Raw genomic sequence first — 19,228 nt, forward strand, 5'->3', positions numbered from 1 at the left:
AACCCCTCACCCTCACTCACCAACCCTCAACCCCTCACCCTCACTCACCCTCAACCCCTCACCCTCACTCACCCTCAAACCCCTCACCCTCAACCCCTCACCCTCAACCCCTCACCCTCAACCCCTCACCCTCATTCACCCTCACCCTCACTCACCCTCAACCCCTCACCCTCACTCACCCTCACCCTCACCCACCCTCAACCCCTCAAAATCACCCTCACTCACCCTCAACCCCTCACCCACCCTCACCCTCACTCACCCTGACCATCACTCACCCTCAACCCCTCACTCACCCTCAACCCCTCACTCACCCTCACTCTCACTCATCCTCACTCACCCTCACTCACCCTCACTCACCCTCAATCCCTCACCCTCACTCACCCTCACCCTCACTCACCCTCAACCCCTCACCCTCAAACCCTCACTCACCCTCAACCCCTCACCCTCAACCCCTCACTCACCCTCACTCTCACTCATCCTCACTCACCCTCAACCCCTCACCCTCACTCACCCTCACCCTCACTCACCCTCAACCCCTCACCCTCACTCACTCACCCTCAACCCCTCACCCTCAACCCCTCACTCACCCTTACTCTCACTCACCCTCACTCAGCCTCAACTATTCCCCCTCACCCTCACTCACCCTCACCCTCACTCACCCTCAACACCTCACTCACCCTCACCCTCACTCACCCTCAACACCTCACCCTCAACCTCAACCCCTCACCCTCACTCCCCCTCACTCACCCTCACTCACCCTCACTCTCACTCACCCTCAACCCCTCACCCTCACTCACCCTCACCCTCACTCACCCTCACTCTCACTCACCCTCAACCACTCACCCTCACTCACCCTCACTCACCCTCACCCTCACTCACCCTCACCCTCACACAGTGCAATAGTTCTCAGACCATTTCAGTTAGAGCTTTTAGAAATGTTTATGGCTTTTTTTATTTGTAATACTTTAGCATTGGCTACAGGAAACAAAAATGCTAAACATTTACAAAAAAACCCATAAACAATTCTAAAAGCACTAACTCTAATGGTGCGAGACCTATTGCATTTCCAATGCTTGTCTACTCTGTTGATATTTCTCTTGTCACTGAGTGCTGAAAAACGTTCAGCAAAGCAATAATAGTGCTGGGTAGACTTGGGAAATGAGCTTTAACTTCATTGACCCATGACATTGCAAGGGATTGAAGTGCCACACAAATTCCAGCTATTTGTAAAAGAGGTTTCATTTTTGTTTGTAAATTATGGAGATATTAAAATGTTTCACTTCGAAAGTGTTAGCTTAGTATCGTAAATAAAGCCAACAATGTGTCTTGGGAAGGCAAAGACAGTTGACTGTCAAGAAAGAGTGAAAGAAAAATTCAATTGTAGATGCTAATAGAAAGTTAATTAAATCTAAAGGAAGGATTTTTATTTTCTGGTGGTTTCTGAGGTTATCTATAACTGGATGCTAGAACATTGATATTATCTTCGTAGGAGCTCCTCGAATTGTGCTGTATTGTGATGAAGAATTCCATCTTCGGTACCTTAAACATTTGTGGTTCAAAGTAGAAAAATAATAACTTTGAGTGATGATTGACTCCTGTGGGACTCCACAGCCGTCGCTCCTCCTGGTATTTTTACAGTTGAAGTTGGTAACCCTTGTACTTTTAGGTTATTGTGGGTGGTATAGCCCATCCTTGAAACGCAGGGTTCGTTGTGTCTTCTGGTATTTCCAGACCCGGCATTGGTGCCAGCATTCTTTAAGGTGGCACTTTTTTGTAGATCAGACTTTTAGAAGACAGAAGTAACTGCAATCCTTGATGTTAGCCTGGCATTTGCATAAGTGTTGCTAGTAGGTAGTTCAGCTTTCAATTTTACTTGTGGGTTTTACAGTTTTGGAAGAGGTGGTGTACCTGATGTACCTTGATGAAGGGATTATGATGTTAGCACTGACACCCGTGTTGCTTATACACTTTCAAATTTCCTTTGTTTCAAAATGAGCATTACTAAGGACTGAGAACAAGTTGTCGTTATTTCTCATGTTTCCCCAACAATAAAACAAATGTTTCTACCTCTGTCCCACAGTTGACAAATGCTGGAGATGATGTTGTGGTATTTTACAATGACAAGGCTGCCTATGCCAACATGGTGGAGATGATGACTGCTGCCCGGGATGGTGTGCCCGAAAACAGCCCCCTCATGTACCACATCTCTCTGGTTGAACTGCTGGCTGCCTGTGCTGAGGGGAAGAATGTGTACACTGAGATTAAGTGCACATCCCTGCTACCACTGGAGGATGTTGTCCGTGTTGTGACTGATGAGGACTGCATTACAGAGGTACTCGCGACCACTGAGTAAGGGAAGAGACTGTAGAGAATGAGTCATACCCAACAGCCTTAAAGAAATAAACTCCAAACCAGGGAAACATAAGGGATACCAACAGAATGAGACACATTGAAGACATGCTGACTAAAAAAATTGAATACGTCTGGGATGTATAACTACTAGATGATGTTGTGTAAAGTCACACTTGTAAAATTTGGATAATGACGTTAGGTGATACAAGTTTGGGGATTTAAAGGTTGGCTGGGTTATGATGGAAGAGAAGGTTGACAGTGACTTGTGAGAATGCTTCTTGACATTTTCAATGATTATTGGTCAGGAAATTAAAGAATTCAAACTTATGTTAAACCTCCTTAACATTTCTGCTGTGCATGTTGGCCAATTCCGAGATCTGGTGGACTTGATCGAAAATTGTATTCCAGGACTGTGGCAGTTTAGGCTTATACTTATTGGTGATTTGTTTTTCCTCCTTTCAGGTTAAGATCTCCTATGTGAACTTTGTAAACCACTGTTACGTGGACACAGAGGTAGAGATGAAGGAGATCTACACTAGCAACCACATCTGGACGCTTTTTGAGAATTTTACTCTGGACATGGCAAGGGTAGGTAAAAAAAAAAGGATATTGCTCCTGACGCTATAATTTTCTCTTTACTTCGGGATGGGCCTGCTATGGCAAAAAGACTTCAGGCCAAGCAGGCATTTGCTCAGTTCCTCCACTCACAGCACCCTGCTTCCTTCTTAATAGCTCTTTACGATCCTTGAGTATTGGCCGATTCTTGGGCGCTCCTTTTACATCCCATTTAGATTCCCCAGTGACTGAAATTTTCACTAAAATGAAACGAGGGTCTTAGACTTCAATTGTAATCCAAAGACCCAAAAATATTTTCAGACAGGGTAACAGAGAAAATTGTGACACACAAGGTGCTCCAGCCAAGAGTCCAATGCTATCTCCCCGCCAGACACTGTCTACTGCCTGTTGAATAGGTTGGCACTATACAAATACCACATTTGTGTATACATATAAAAGCACATAATCTCAGCTCTCTTCATCTCCTCACATATTTACATTGCCCACTCCTCTGCTAACCCAAGACTCCACTCTATTGAGCCTCCACATGCCATGGTCTTTCTTTATTAGCCTGCCACGTTATGAACTCCCCTTTACCCAGTCAACAATATGACCTCTCCCCCCTCTTTTGCCATTTACTGGAGCATATTCCACAACCCATGTTTCCAGCCTCAATGGACATAGACATTTCTCAGAGCAGAAATCAGGGGATTCAAAGGGAGTTGGTCAATAAATAGCTGACACCAATTCGATGAGACTCTGACAGTATGGTAGGAATACACTGGCACCAGATAGAGACCCATTAATATTGGTCAGGGACCACTTCTGCCAGTACAGGGTTATCCAGACAAACTGTTATGAACACACTTACACCAGACCAGGGAGTACTGATGCTAGCGTTGAGAATCACTCACACAGTTACAATCTGATTCTGGAATAGTACAACTTGCGCAATGGGATAGGGACACACTGACACTGGGCCAATTATACTAGCAGCAAGACCAGTGCTGAGGTTAAGTGATTTGCCCAGTATCACAGGATGTTGAGCCTACGCCAAAACTCGAACCTGGTTCTCCAGCACCAAAATCGGCATCTCTTGCCACTACGCCACATCCTATCCCCACTTGTAGGGTTTCATGGTTACTAGTTTGTTCTGTTACAGGCAGCACTAATAGAAGCAATAGGCTTGTGCAAACTGCCCCCTAAGGAGAGCCCTGCACTTATTTTTCACAAATTGACCACTGAGCAAGAAGGGGGCATTACGACCCTGTGATGGAACCTTAGTGACATGTATTATGATCAAACTCTTGGTTAAAGTGGGACACACTGAAGGTGGTTAAGTATAAACGGACACTAGGAACGGGACAAATAGACAATGGGAGAGAGAAGTGCTCTCCTCTGCAGATTCTCCAGCGATATAGTTTGGGGAGAGAAGTTGACCTAACGGCTGGGGCGGTGGTCCTCGAATCTGGGAAACTGGGTTCGAGTCTTGGCAATGACGCTGAACACCCTGTGAGTCTGGGCAAATCACTTAGGGCCATATGTAGGTAACCCAATACCGTTCGGTAATGGTTAAATTCGTTAAATTTCACTGTTACCGACCGGTATTTAAGCATTTGAGATGTAGAGAGGATTCGGTTACCGATTCCTTAATACCGATTCCTTATGGCCTTGCATTTAAGGAATCGGTAATACCGATTCCTTAAATGCGATGTAGGTAAAACTTAAAACAGTGCACCTCAGCCTTAAGGAATCGCTATTTACTACAACTCCAAGTTGGTGGTAAAAAGCAATTTCCTTTCAAAAAGCACTTTTTTGCTTTTTGAAGTGTGCCATGTGGCACACATCCATGCCTTTAGGGCATGCATGTGTGCCATTACCACGCATGCCTTTACAACGCGTTTTTTACAAGGCATGCCTTTACAACGGTAGTGCTTTGGGGGGCTGGATAGTGAATAGTTTAATTTACTATTCCAACTCCAGTCCCCGTGGATAGTAGGGAAGGTATTGGATAGTACATTAAACCTATTCCCTATCCTAGAGTGCAATGAGTTGTAATGGTTTGCGTTGTAAAAGTTGCGTCTTAAAGGCACTGTGTGGTAAAAGTTGCGTTGTAAAGGATGTTCCCCGTACACAGATATATTCAAGGAAGAGAAACAATTGCAGACAATGTCATGCATCAACAAAAGTAAAATTGCACAGTCTCAATATGCCACACTCATGCCAGAGCATATCCTCAGGAGACATCAACCTTTTCTTATCAACATCCAGAACTTCTGGCTCTAATATGGGTGACCTGATAAGCCACAACATTCTCAACCAATCATGGTGGCCACATTAGTTTCCACATGGAACACATGCAGGATATTGCCATGATGCCATTCATAGGTTTTAAATGCTTTAGTGACTGTAATTCTGGAAATCATGCATCTTCCTTACTCACATGTGTTCCTGCTGCAGGTCTGCAGCAAGCGAGAGAAGCGTTCCTCTGACACGCAACTGGAGAAGTATGTGCTCACCGTAGTACTGGAGACCATCAGATCATTCTTCAACTCACCATTCTCCGAAAACAGCACCTCACTCCAGGTAAGAGGGGCAAGTGTCGGTGGAGGCGGGTCAGGAGGATCCAGGTCTTAGAACAAGCAAGAGGGGCAAAGTGTATCTCTCCATGCCGACTGCAGGCCAGGGCTGCAGTTATCCTGTGCGTGAGGGAAACTTGCGCTGATTCAAGCTGTACCTGTTTGGTGTGAGTAAGGAATGTTAGCAGCACTGCTGTCCGTACAACATCTGGATTTCGTTTGAGAAAATCAGTAGATGTTCGTGCTTTGCCTGTACTCTGTAAGCAAGAGAAGCTCGTACAATTTTTGTTTGAGCTTTTGCATGTGTGAGGGCTGTTTGAAGCTCAATTGCTCCGCTGCACCTGTGAGGTGGCCTTGAGTGTGATCTTTTTATTTTTTTTTACTTTTCTTAATACGTCATAAGTTTATATTCACATACTACAAATGCAAAAAAATACATACAGTATCAAAAAAACTATTGGAAAAATAAGAGTGTGGTCTTGAATAGAAATCACACCAAATATTGGCTCAATAAATAACAATTTAATGTCTTTTTTTTATATCGTATATAGCTGTTATAAATGGTGCACAGTCAAAATATGGAGTATTTAATTTCGACTTACAAAAATATCGTGTTAGAAATTTCGATAGTGCAGAATATCGATGTCAAGAATATCGTTGGACAGAATATCGGCCCTAAGGTAAGTAATATCGAAATTTTTAATATCGATGTAAGTAATATCGAAGTTAGTAATATCGATAGCATATATATCGATGTCACTAATTTCGATGACACTAATATCGATATTTGTATTATTTTTTAGTTTTTTAATATGTATGTGTTATATGTTTTACTTAAGTATTTAAAAAAATTAATATTATATGTGTATTCATTATATATATTAATACATTTATTTATTATATGTTTTAGTACCGGAGCGGGTTGTGGGTTTATAGGGGAATAGGGTGGGAAGTAATTTAATTATGTTAAAATAAATATTAATTAGTATGAATTATAAATTAATTTTAATTAATTGGTAATTATTTTAATTAATTGGTAATTAATTATAATTAATTGATTAATTGATAAATATGTTCTATAGCGGGTTGTGGGTTTATAGGGGAATAGCGTGGGAAGTAATTTATTTATGTTAAAATAATTATTAATTAGTATGGATTATAAATTAATTTTAATTAATTGGTTATTAATTTTAATTAATTGGTAATTAATTTTAATTAATTGATTAATTGATAAATATGTTCTGTAGCGGTTGTGGGTTTATAGGGGAATTGGGTGGGACGTAATTTAATTATGTTAAAATAATTATTAATTAGTTTACAAAAAAAAAATGTATTATTAATTAGTAGTTATTATTAAATAATTTTAAATAATTGGTAAATAAATTTAATTAATTGATTTTTTCATTTTAATTAATTGAATTATTGATATATATGTTTTGTAGCGGGTTGTGGGTGTATAGGGGAATAGGGTGGGAAGTAATTTAATTATGTTTAATTATTTGTTAATTAGTAGGAATTATAAATTAATTTTAATTAATTGGTAATTCATTTTAATTAATTGGTAAATAATATTAATTATTTGGTAATTCATTTTAATTAATTGGTAATTAATTTTAAATAACTGGTAAATAATTTAAATTAATTTAATAATAAATAAATGGGTTTTGTTGTGGGTAGTGGGTTTATAGGCGAATATGGTGGGAAGTAATTTAAATGTAATTAAGTAATATTTTTTTTTAAATTGTTTTGTTAATAATATCGTAGTTAATTAATTATAAATTGGTAATAAAATATAATAAAATGTTATTTTGGAATATTTATTTTTGGTTGATTATATTTAGCTAATCATGTTTTTTATAATTATGTATAGGTATTGTATATGGTTTATATTTATATAATAGTTAATATTTATTTTATTACAAAAAGTTTTAATTTATAAGTATGTTATTTTAACCCCTACGCTATCCAACACTTTCCCTACTGTTGCACTCTCTGGAGTGGGAATAGTAATTTTGACCCATACGCTATCCAATGCTTTCCCTACTGTTGCACTCTCTGGAGTGGAAATAGTCATTTTTACTCCTACGCTATCCAACGCTTTCCCTACTGTTGCACTCTCTGGAGTGGGAATAGTAATTTTCACTCCTACGCTATCCAACGCTTTCCCTACTGTTGCACTCTCTGGAGTGGGAATAGTAATTTTGACCCTTACGCTATCCAACGCTTTCCCTACTGTTGCACTCTCTGGAGTGGGAATAGTAATTTTGACCCCTACGCTATCCAACGCTTTTCCTACTGTTGCACTCTCTGGAGTGGGAATAGTAATTTTTACCCCTACGCTATCCAACACTTTCCCTACTGTTGCATTCTGTGGAGTGGGAATAGTAATTTTCACTCCTACGCTATCCAACGCTTTCCCTACTGTTGCACTCTCTGGAGTGGGAATAGTAATTTTTACCCCTACGCTATCCAACGCTTTCCCTACTGTTGCACTCTCTGGAGTGGGAATAGTAATTTTGACCCTTACGCTATCCAACGCTTTCCCTACTGTTGCACTCTCTGGAGTGGGAATAGTAATTTTTACCCCTACGCTATCCAACGCTTTCCCTACTGTTGCACTCTGTGGAGTGGGAATAGTAATTTTCACTCCTACGGTATCCAACGCTTTCCCTACTGTTGCACTCTCTGGAGTGGGAATAGTAATTTTGACCCCTACGCTATCCAACGCTTTCCCTACTGTTGCACTCTCTGGAGTGGGAATAGTGATTTTGACCCCTACGCTATCCAACGCTTTCCCTACTGTTGCACTCTCTGGAGTGGGAATAGTAATTTTCACTCCTAAGCTATCCAACGCTTTCCCTACTGTTGCACTCTCTGGAGTGGGAATAGTAATTTTGACCCTTACGCTATCCAACGCTTTCCCTACTGTTGCACTCTCTGGAGTGGGAATAGTAATTTTGACCCCTACGCTATCCAACGTTTTCCCTACTGTTGCACTCTCTGGAGTGGGAATAGTAATTTTTACCCCTACGCTATCCAACGCTTTCCCTACTGTTGCATTCTCTGGAGTGGGAATAGTAATTTTCACTACTACGCTATCCAACGCTTTCCCTACTGTTGCACTCTCTGGAGTGGGAATAGTAATTTTTACCCCTACGCTATCCAACGCTTTCCCTACTGTTGCACTCTCTGGAGTGGGAATAGTAATTTTGACCCTTACGCTATCCAACGCTTTCCCTACTGTTGCACTCTCTGGAGTGGGAATAGTAATTTTGACCCCTACGCTATCCAACGCTTTCCCTACTGTTGCACTCTGTGGAGTGGGAATAGTAATTTTCACTCCTACGCTATCCAACGCTTTCCCTACTGTTGCACTCTCTGGAGTGGGAATAGTAATTTTGACCCCTACGCTATCTAACGCTTTCCCTACTGTTGCTCTCTCTGGAGTGGGAATAGTAATTTTGACCCCTACGCTATCCAACGCTTTCCCTACTGTTGCACTCTGTGGAGTGGGAATAGTAATTTTCACTCCTACGCTATCCAACGCGTGCCCTACTGTTGCACTCTCTGGAGTGGGAATAGTAATTTTGACCCCTACGCTATCCAACGCTTTCCCTACTGTTGCACTCTCTGGAGTGGGAATAGTAATTTTTACTCTTATGCTATCCAACGCTTTCCCTACTGTTGCTCTCTCTGGAGTGGGAATATTAATTTATACTCCTACACTATCCAACGCATTCCCTACTGTTGCACTTTCTGGAGTGGGAATAGTAATTTGTACCCTTACGCTATCCAATGTTTTATATAATTAATTGTAAAAAGATTAAAAGTATATTTATTTTTTTATATTTGTGTATTTTATTTATGTTATTGTTTTATGTTTGTAAATGTATTAGTAATTTAGAATATATATTATTAATTTATAAATTAGTAAAATAAGTATTACAACTTATTGTTCAGTACATATATATTATATATTTACTGTATATATTTAAATAAAGTATTATTATTATATATGTATTATTTATTATTTTTAAACATTATTAGATACTTTTAACTATGTAGATTTTATTTATTAGTATTATTTACTTTATTTTACATTTATATTTTAAAAGAAAAAACAACGATATTTTTAACATCGATATTTTTAACATCTATATTATTTTTTCGATATTTTTGTACTTACCATGTTGTAGATAGGATGTCGATATTCTTGCCCTCGATATTCTTGACTCGATATTACTGTAGGTCGATATTTAGTAGGTCGAAATTCTGTCAGTGATCCGTTATAAATGTTTTCTCTTTTATACCCTGGGGTTTAGGTTTGGCAATCGTGATGTTTGGCTTGAAAATACAGCCAGACTGACAGCTGTTTGTTTTATTTCATTCTTTATAATCGAGCCCACAGGGTCTTTCTACCCCCTAGCCAGTTCCGAGAAGTACCTCATTGTACTTAAAAGCATGTGGTTTGAAAATACATATTTTAAAGTGTCACAGGTTGACAAGTGAATTTTAAAAAGTGGATAGTTTGAAGTGCCTTGTGCACAGCTCAAGATGTCCTATTAGACTAAAAAAGTAACATATTCAATAGAAACAGAATTTGTAGCTTGCTTTCATTACAGATAAATCAAGCACTTTCAGAGCTAGAATATGTATTCTTACTGTACCACACAGTTATCTGTGCTATAAATTTAGTAGCATGTGCTATTAATAGAATACAGATCTTGGTCAGAACAGTCAAAGAAACTGATCTCTTCTGTCTTACAGACTCACCAGGCGATTGTTGTGCAGCTGCTGCAGTCCACCATAAGGCTTCTAGAGTGTCCGTGGCTTCAGCAGCAGTACAAGGCTTCAGTGGAGGCCTGTATCAGGGCCCTTGCCATGGTCGGTAAGTATGAAGGCCACAGTTTTCTTACCTGACACCCCCTGTTTCTATCATTTCTAGAAGGATGGCCAGTGGCGAACCATCAATGTAAAAATGTAAATGTCCAGTATTTGTAAAGCGCGAACAATTACACGAAGGTGTCAAGGCGATGGGGGCCGTCGGGAAGATTAAGCGAGCTATTGCCCAGAGTCACATGGTGCTGGGCAGACCCGTGCTGCCGGAGCCGGGGATCAAACCGTGATCCCCAGCGTCCAGCGTCAGTCGCCCTGGCCGCTGCGCCACACCTCTTCCACACCATAGGCCCGCAAGGCATGGAATTGCTATGAGGTTGTTTGGTTGGAGTATAGTTTAACTGAGTGATTTACTGATGAAATAGGCCTGGAATGCTTGGCAGAATTCTTGGTATATGGCTTTGTAGGAAGACTACTATATTGGCACAAAGACTGATACCCAGTTTTGTATCATGGCCAGAGTTAGTCATGAGGTTATGTAGGTTTATTCATAGTTGCCAGATCTGTAGGGATCCTGATGGCTATTTGTGGTTTGTTTAAGTAGAAGTTCTATTTGGCGAGGCATGTATTGCATACTACAGATACTAAAGAACATGGCAGCCAAGGAATGGCTATGTCAGCAAGGTCACTGGGTGAAATGTGTGTATATATGTTCATGGGTTTATCGGTGGCCAGCTTGCTGAATTTGTAGGGTTGGTGGTGGGCAGGGACCTATTGATTAGCGGAGTCACTTGTGCTCAGCTAACATTTCCATATGAAAGGTTTTTGGACCAGCTTGTTGCTGTAAAGTAATACAAAAATCTGTATTTCTCTCTGTAAGTGTGAGGAGTCCTCTTTGAAAGCCAGTCTCTTCTCTCACCATCCTTGTGACACGAATCGCCTCGCCTCATATTAGTAGATATAATGAATCGTGATTACTCAGACAGTTCTTAATATTACAACAATCCCTTAAAAACCATATTTGTCGACTATTTTGACATTTAACTGGACAAGAAATGACTAAACTTGATTACCTCTCTTTTCTTAGACTGAAAATAAAAACTAGGACATTTTTCAACAAAATGTGTCTACTACTTCCAGAGATGTAAACATTAAAACACTGGGAAGAAAATGCTCTTTTATTAAACTGAAAATAAAAATTAGGACTTTTCATATCTGACGAAAGTTAATTTAAAAAGTACTTTTTTCCTGTAGCATCGGCTATATTTAAATTTGAACCATTCATTAAACCAAATGACCTATATAAAAATGGTGACATTAAGAGTGTGTTGAATCATTGACAGCTTAGCATTTCCATTCCGGATCACCCATCAAAAAGACCCCACAATTTCTATGCCAACGATATCTTGTCTCTCAAAGCAAGATTTTCCGTAATCTTGTGATACTGGAACTGATGTTTTCTCTGGGATTTTACACCAATCAAGAAGCGATATTTTGTGCAACTGCAAATTGACCTGCAACACATTCCGATTTGGCATTGCGGGGACCGGTCACTACATTTAATTGCTAACTTTCTTCAATCCCCTACCTTTCCAGTATTGCTGTGTACACACATACACATGCACACATATACGAACACAAACACAGTACGTACATACCTCTCACCCCTGACACACATGTCCACCGTATTCTCCTTCCCATCATTTGCACTTTGGACCTGACTTGCAGTGCCCTCCACTACTAAATCAAGTTAAGGGCCAGAGCACATAAAAGACAGCTGCAGCAACATCCAATGAGATACGTTTGTCATTTGTGCACATGTTAGGTTTTACTATATTGTAGTGTTGTGGTCAGTCTTCGTATACCGAAAGGAAAGCGTCTCTTCAGCCGGTGTCTAATGTTAGTAGTTGTTGCACTGAATGTAGTCAGGTCTATGCCTCCCACCGCACAGTTTCTCCGCAAAATTGCTGTCTAATGTTAGTAGTTGTTGCACTGAATGTAGTCAGGTCTATGCCTCCCACCGCACAGTTTCTCCGCAAAATTGCTGCAGTTACTCCTAGATTTTGACAACAAAATCTACGTGTTACTTGTGATAGCTCAGTGACTTTGCCCCAGAAGGCGGATGTCTCCCCACTTGAAATCTCTCAATTGGCTCCCGATCTGTAAGAGGATCTTCTTTAAAGGCCCTACACGATACCAGGGCACCTACCTTAGGAAAAGAGTCCAGTTTTATTGCCCACAGCGCTCTTTGCGCTCCTCGTTCCTATCGCTAGTAAGCAACCACGGGTTCCTCCGCTCTAGCACAGGAGGTTGATCTTTCTAGGTACAAATTGCCAAACTTTGGAACTGTATGCTGCTTACTTTATGACAGATGCACAATCTCCTTCCCTTCAGGAAGTCCCTTAAGACGTGGTTGTTCCAGCAATAGTTCCACGTTCTTCTATTTAGTCAGCCTGTCACACTCACTCAGCGCCAGGACACTCAGCCGACTAGCTGTGTGCTCTACAAATACCCTAGTAACATAACATAACAAGATATATGTTTTCTCATTATTCACATTTGCAATCCATTATTATGAGTTAATTTCACTGTGCCCTAACCCTTTGCCCTTCACACTTGTTAAAGCAGACAGAGTTAAAATCTAAGTAAAATTGAGGGAGAACAGGCGGCAGGGAAACTGACATATTGTATATGATGTCGTAGTTTTCAGGGAGTGACTGGAATTTATTACTGATGTTTTTTCCAAAACCAATCATGTGCCATCCAGATCCTCATGGAAAGACCCACATTCTGACTTGTCTTTCGTTTCCTTTGACTCTGATTGTTCCGTATTGGCCTTTCCTGGTTTCAGCTAAGAGCCGCGCCATCGCCCTCCCTATGGACCTGGACACGCATGTCAGTTACCTGCTCAACAGTTCCAACAGCTCCCTGCAGAGAAACCCATCCACCTTCAAGACCGCCTCCAGTGGCCGCTCCTTCCCACGAGTCACCAACACACAGAACCAGTGGGACTACAAGAACATCATTGAGAAGCTGCAGGTACGGGCCACCAATGCTAGGAGCGGTATGCAGCCTGTTGTTCGACGAAGTGCAAGCCTTTACAGTTATGCATGCATGAAAAGGACAGAGAGTGAATTCTACACTCTATGCCTGCATAACATGGTAGAAGTGTCTAATGGCTCACATACAACACGCAGACTAATCTGAATTATGATAAGATGCAGGAACATGATCAGGAACAGACACTTGTAAAGCATGCAACATTAACTTTTTATAGTTGCAGAGGCTGTTGTAGGATTGACTGTCTATAGAAAGAGATCAATAGATGTGTCTGTATGGGGATATAAAGCAAACAAAAGGAGATATAGAAAGGTATTGAACCATTTAGCTATTCAATCTGCAAAACTAAATTTATTTACAACATTAAGCTCACAGGTGAAATATATTGTAGTCATTCTTTAGGACATCATTTAGAGCAAGGCGGGAACAGGACATCTGTCAAGAACTTATGGATGTTCCATGATCCTACCTCTTAGTTCTTCCCACTTCATTTAGAGGCAGGGAAAGCTCTGTGTTACTAAATAGTGTCATTCATATCTTGTGGATAGGACATCAGGGGTGATTATGTTGACTCGACATGTGGAGTGCCACAATACTCTCTCTTAAGGCCTGCACTTTTTTAATATATATATATGGGGGCTTATTTACAAGCTCTGTGCACTGCCATGCAAAGTCACCCTGCGTTGCTTTTAATGGCCTTATAAAGACGCCCCCTTTTCACTCATCACTTTGCGTGAAAGGGGCATACCATGGGTGTTGCCGTGGGCATTGCCAAGCAAGAAACATGGATTCTGTTGAATTCCCAGATTTACATTTCATAAACCTGGGAATGCGTCAGAATTCTAAGCCTCTCCAGGGGAGGCGTACAGAGGCGCAACGAGGAGAAATGCTTTTATTTCTCCTAATTTTTTCCTTTTTCTATGCGAGCTGCATTTTGCAGCACACATAGAAAGAGGAAAACACCATCAATGATTGTTTATGTGCAGGAAGGTGTCCCTTCCTGCACAAAAACAATCATCCCCGCTTCGCAGGCACCCTTGCACCATGTTGCAAGGGTGCCTGCGGTGGCGCATGGCAGCCAATTGTGTAAATTGTTGTAAATAGGACGCATCCCAGCGCTTTTAAAATGACGCAGCTCGGCACAGCAAAATGGGTTGGGGCACTGCACTACGTCATTTTGTTGTAATTAAGGCCCATGGAGACCGTTCAAAATCTCCTAATATTGTGGAGGTATGAATTCATATTTATGCTGATGATACACTAGCTAGAGGCATCCAGACTTTCTTACTGTGGGAACCTCTTCGCAGGTAGTAGAAAAAATCTTTTTGGGACAGTTACAAAAACAACAGATGTTTGTTGCATGAATTGTCTAAATCAATGGATTTGCATCAGACCCACTTTTCATATGCTCTACAGCTGCGCATATGTAACCACTGGGTCGGACTTTAGTAACTCCCATTACTTTTTAAATTGTTCTGATCAGGTCTATGGGCTAAGGCTGGCATGCTAAAGACATTCCTCCTCTAATTTCCTCATCTTTTCTGCTTATTGCTGTGCTGGCACTTAGGTGTGCATGGCTTTTAGTGCTTTATAAATGACCTTGACTCTAGAATAATACAATAACTATAACACCATTTCCCTTTGCCACACCTCCTTAGTCAACATCACACTAAACCAATGCTATACAACGCCATAGTACACTACTAAGAACATGTAACAGCTCAATAAACAACTATGTACCCCACCACTGCCTTACGTTTCACCCATACAGTTGTGGCATCAATGCTTTCCTCACTGAGACAAAGAACAGAATATTTATAGCATGCAGATACGGATTAGGCAACTTTTCTGGTTGCAGAGTTGCATAATTACCTCTTTATAAATACATAAATGCATCAAATTGCCTACATACAGTGAAGAAGTAGGATTGCCTGGTGGCTCTCTGGACTAACGCACCCACTCAAGGAATCTGTATTTGACACCAGGTCCACAGGTTTAAATCTCAGCATGTCCACTAAGCTTTTTGGGCTTCTATGTCGATGAAATGATTAATTGATTGATTGATTTTAATACTTCTATAGCGCATGCTGTCACCAAACGGGTATCCTGGCGCTTTAGACTGAAAAGAGTGGACCAGAGTGGAAAAGAAAAGGTCTCAGAGATGGAGGGGCAGACGGCGGTTAGGACTTCGGGAAATGAGAACCAATAAGTTGGATAAGACTACATTTCTTTTACTCGACTCTGAGATGCCCCAAAGGGGGAAAGATTAAGGCGTGGGGAGGAATGATTAAGTTATAAAAACTTAAAAGGTATAACTCCCCTCTGGTTACAGAAGCATGGAAGAATAACAGCCAGCTTCTTAATGGTATTCTCTTGGATCCAATTCTGTCACCATCTCAGAGGGAGGTTCTGGGATCATTCGTCTAGCTTATTCAGCTATAGAGCACAAGCAGATGTTGTGGTTAATGGAACGTGGTACATAAGCAGGTATTATGGTCAGTGTCCTTTCTGTTCCACAGGAAGTCATTAACACCCTAGAGGAACGCTTGAAGCCACTAGTCGAGGCTGAACTCTCAGTGCTTGTGGATGTGCTTCACCACCCAGAGCTGCTATTTATGGAAGGTACCGATGCCCGGATACGATGTGAAAGTGGAGGCTTCATCTCCAAGTAAGTGCTGAGGGAGACTTCTTCAGATATTGGAGGAAATTCCTGCACCTCATCTTGCTAATGTTATAAAACCCTCTACTGTTTCATTAGTGTCATCAAAGGCTGTTTTTTCTGCTTTTTAGCTTTCCCGCTATCTGTTTACCTATTTCTCTAAGTCTTATCTATCTATCTATCTATCTATCTATCTATCTATCTATCTATCTATCTATCTATCTATAACCCCCAGTAATGCCTTCTCACTGTGAATTCTCATAGGTGATTTCTCAGGATTCACCTCTTTCATACAGAATGCAAAAAGCTCCACATATTAAACATACAGTGAACTTATTCTACCAGCCCTTGAAAAATAACTTGGAAGATTCGCATTCCCATTTCATCTTAGAAGAAGATACAGCAAAAAACATAAGCACATAGGCCTGTGACCATTATGTCCATTGTCTCCTGACTCAGGAAATTAATGGTGCATCACACAAGTCCATGCTAAATGTATTAATAATTTGTTCAGTAAACTCAATATCTTCCATTTCACCATAAAATTCCTTGATGATGACACTTCGAAAACATACATAAACCACTGCAACCTATAGTGAATAAAGGGCCACAACTGTCCAGCTATAAGGTTCAATGGAATCCAACACGCTGCTTGTTGACCAAATTCATACTCTACTGAAGCAGAGACCACACTGATTGTAAAAGTGTTTCAGTCTAAAGAGCTAAAAAGATGTAGGCCTTCAAGATGGCTGACAAGACGGCAACTCAACTCTGATCAAATTGGCCTGGGATCGCAAATCATGGAAATGCTCAGAAGTCCCCCAGTGCTCCTCCCCAGCATCTGGTGGACTGGTTGACTATGGCATCCCTTATAATACAGCGAAACTGAATTGTGGCCTCTGTCCTGCCTCCATTTTTGTTTACCTGTATCTGCTGCAGCAGAGTTACATGGGCCTGGACCCCAGACTATCTTCTCAAAGGAGATTTACTTCCTTTATGCTTATCTCAGTCATGTCGCTGGATGTCATGGTTCTTCACCCCTTTGCCACCAAACTGAAGATGGTGTATCTCTAATGTACAGCTTGCTGGGGCGGTGCTATCTCTTATGCGCAGAGATACACATGCCAGATCCTCTTCACCATGTGCTTCCCGGCCTGTGACACTCATCAGAGGCCTCCAACCAACACCAATAAAGAGAGTCCTCTACCCAGTCATCAGTTTGCCCCACTAGTGGTCTGTAGTGGTGGTGGTCCTGTTTGTCTGGTTCCATATCCTTTGTGTCATCTTTGGTAGCAGGGAACACATCTCCGCACCTGGTGGGCTTCCTGTAAAGTGCTGCAGCTGATGAATTCCAGAGCTCCTTCAGGCAATAGTTTTGACCCTGTGGGATTTTGTGCCCCGCCTTGAGTCTGCTGTCAGCTATAGGGCTGATGACCCGGCATGTATTTTATGCCTGAGCTGATATTACTAAGAAAAACTTGAGCACTAGACTTGGTGACTTGGCCTTCCTACTTCTCATTTTGTTTGAAGATTGTACCCTAAGATTGATGTTCTATTGCAGTTATTTCACAACATTTAGACCTAGCTGTTTTGAGTGTTATACAGTCTGCAGCTGGCACTTGGGCCTTCATAGAGCCAAGCTATTTCACTTCTCCTGGATTCCTGTTAGTGGAACTGCTGCGGTCATTCCCATAACCTTGAGCTCCCCCTTTCCTTGTTCGACACACAGAGGAGGTGGCTATCTTAATATGTGGAAGGACACTGTCTTTGTGAGGTGTTCTCACCAATGACACGGAAGTAGCAGTTCCTTCTATAACCTTATAAGACTAGTCCGGTCACCATTTTTCAACAAAACAAAGGTAGGTCTCCATTTGCTACTGTGAGGTTTAATCACAGTGATTAAATAATAACTTCCATCATTTGCTACTACTTAAAACATGGCCAATCACCATAATGCATGTGTATACTAGTGATCTATGCTAATGCAGCTAAATTAGTAACTACTACTATTTGTATGGCTGACTCAAGGAGAATCAAAGTCTGATACACCCACTGCTTGTCACCCTTTCCTAATATTTAAAGGGGTTTCTTCTTAATCAACTTTCACACCGTTTTCCTTTATTCGCTTGACTCATTGTGAATTACTTTATGCTGTCTTATTTAGTTAATGAAGGCCTGTTCTGAGTGCCACATTTTCCTCGGACTGTGATATTGAATATTTTTTGCAAAGTCGGACTACCTGCTGAGAGATATTAACGCTTGTAGCCACTAAGCAGCATTCTTTTTTCTTTTTCTATGTAACATTAGTCAGCCTAGCCTTGTTAGTGGAAATTCTACTGTTCACTAATCTATTGTTTTATGACTTATCTGCTGTATAAAACTATTTGTTTTAATGAGGTTTTGCTCTTGTTTTCTGATTTTGATACGCTGCTTGGGCACACAGTATGCTGCTTACTGTTTTTTTCTGATACTGCCCCCTCAATGCCTCCTCCTCCCCTCTTTCTGGGCCTTATTTTCTCCATGACACTTTCCTTCCACTCGTCTCTCCTTAAACATCAATCCAAGAGAGGGCCGGATTACTTTAAAATTACCCACTCCACTCACCTCTCTAAATATACAGGCACAATTTACAAGAACACGATACTTAGAGTTCTCCTGCATACTTATAAGTAACTAATATCATTGTGCTTGAAAATTGAGTCTTAAAACCAGCCTAATAATTGTCATGCACGGATGGAACCCATTACCAATAAAGTGTCTGACTCTGTTGTATCCAGTAACCCCTACTGATAAAAGCTAACTTTCCTTACCCCTCTTTTTAGATGCAATTTGAGAATCTAACAATGGTAAGGTCAGGGTTCAATTGCCTGATGAGAGCCTTGGTGTATTTGGGTCTCTCTTTTGCTCTATCCAACAGGCCTTTGCTGGCCGGACCACTCGGTGTGCAGTTTTGGTTTGCATCGCTGTAGTGCAAGTTAACAATATTGGTCCCAACAATAACTTGCAAATTTCAGTATTTTTTCAGTTTTAATTCTTCAACATAATGACACTTTAAAGTTGTCTTTTAAGTGTACCAAATATATGTTGTATATGGGTAAATATATACTAGTTAATATATCTCAGAAATCGATTATACACCTTTATAGATACCTCTTCTGAGTTATAGCTTATCAATTGTAACTTCTCA

General features: G+C 40.9%; 1 protein-coding gene across 1 annotated transcript in view; it reads left to right on the top strand.

The window, feature by feature from the left end:
- Positions 1 to 19,228, top strand: part of ITPR3 (inositol 1,4,5-trisphosphate receptor type 3) — a 588,642-nt gene that overhangs the window by 444,919 nt on the left and 124,495 nt on the right. Inside the window, exons 31-36 of the mRNA XM_086923190.1 lie at positions 2,081 to 2,332; positions 2,815 to 2,940; positions 5,368 to 5,493; positions 10,254 to 10,374; positions 13,174 to 13,361; positions 15,902 to 16,050. Of these exons, the coding sequence (XP_086779316.1) occupies positions 2,081 to 2,332; positions 2,815 to 2,940; positions 5,368 to 5,493; positions 10,254 to 10,374; positions 13,174 to 13,361; positions 15,902 to 16,050 (962 nt within the window). The remainder of the gene's footprint in view (positions 1 to 2,080; positions 2,333 to 2,814; positions 2,941 to 5,367; positions 5,494 to 10,253; positions 10,375 to 13,173; positions 13,362 to 15,901; positions 16,051 to 19,228) is intronic.

The sequence above is a fragment of the Lissotriton vulgaris genome, chromosome 5, assembly GCF_964263255.1.
Source record: "Lissotriton vulgaris chromosome 5, aLisVul1.2, whole genome shotgun sequence".
NCBI classification, from domain to species: Eukaryota; Metazoa; Chordata; class Amphibia; order Caudata; family Salamandridae; genus Lissotriton; species Lissotriton vulgaris.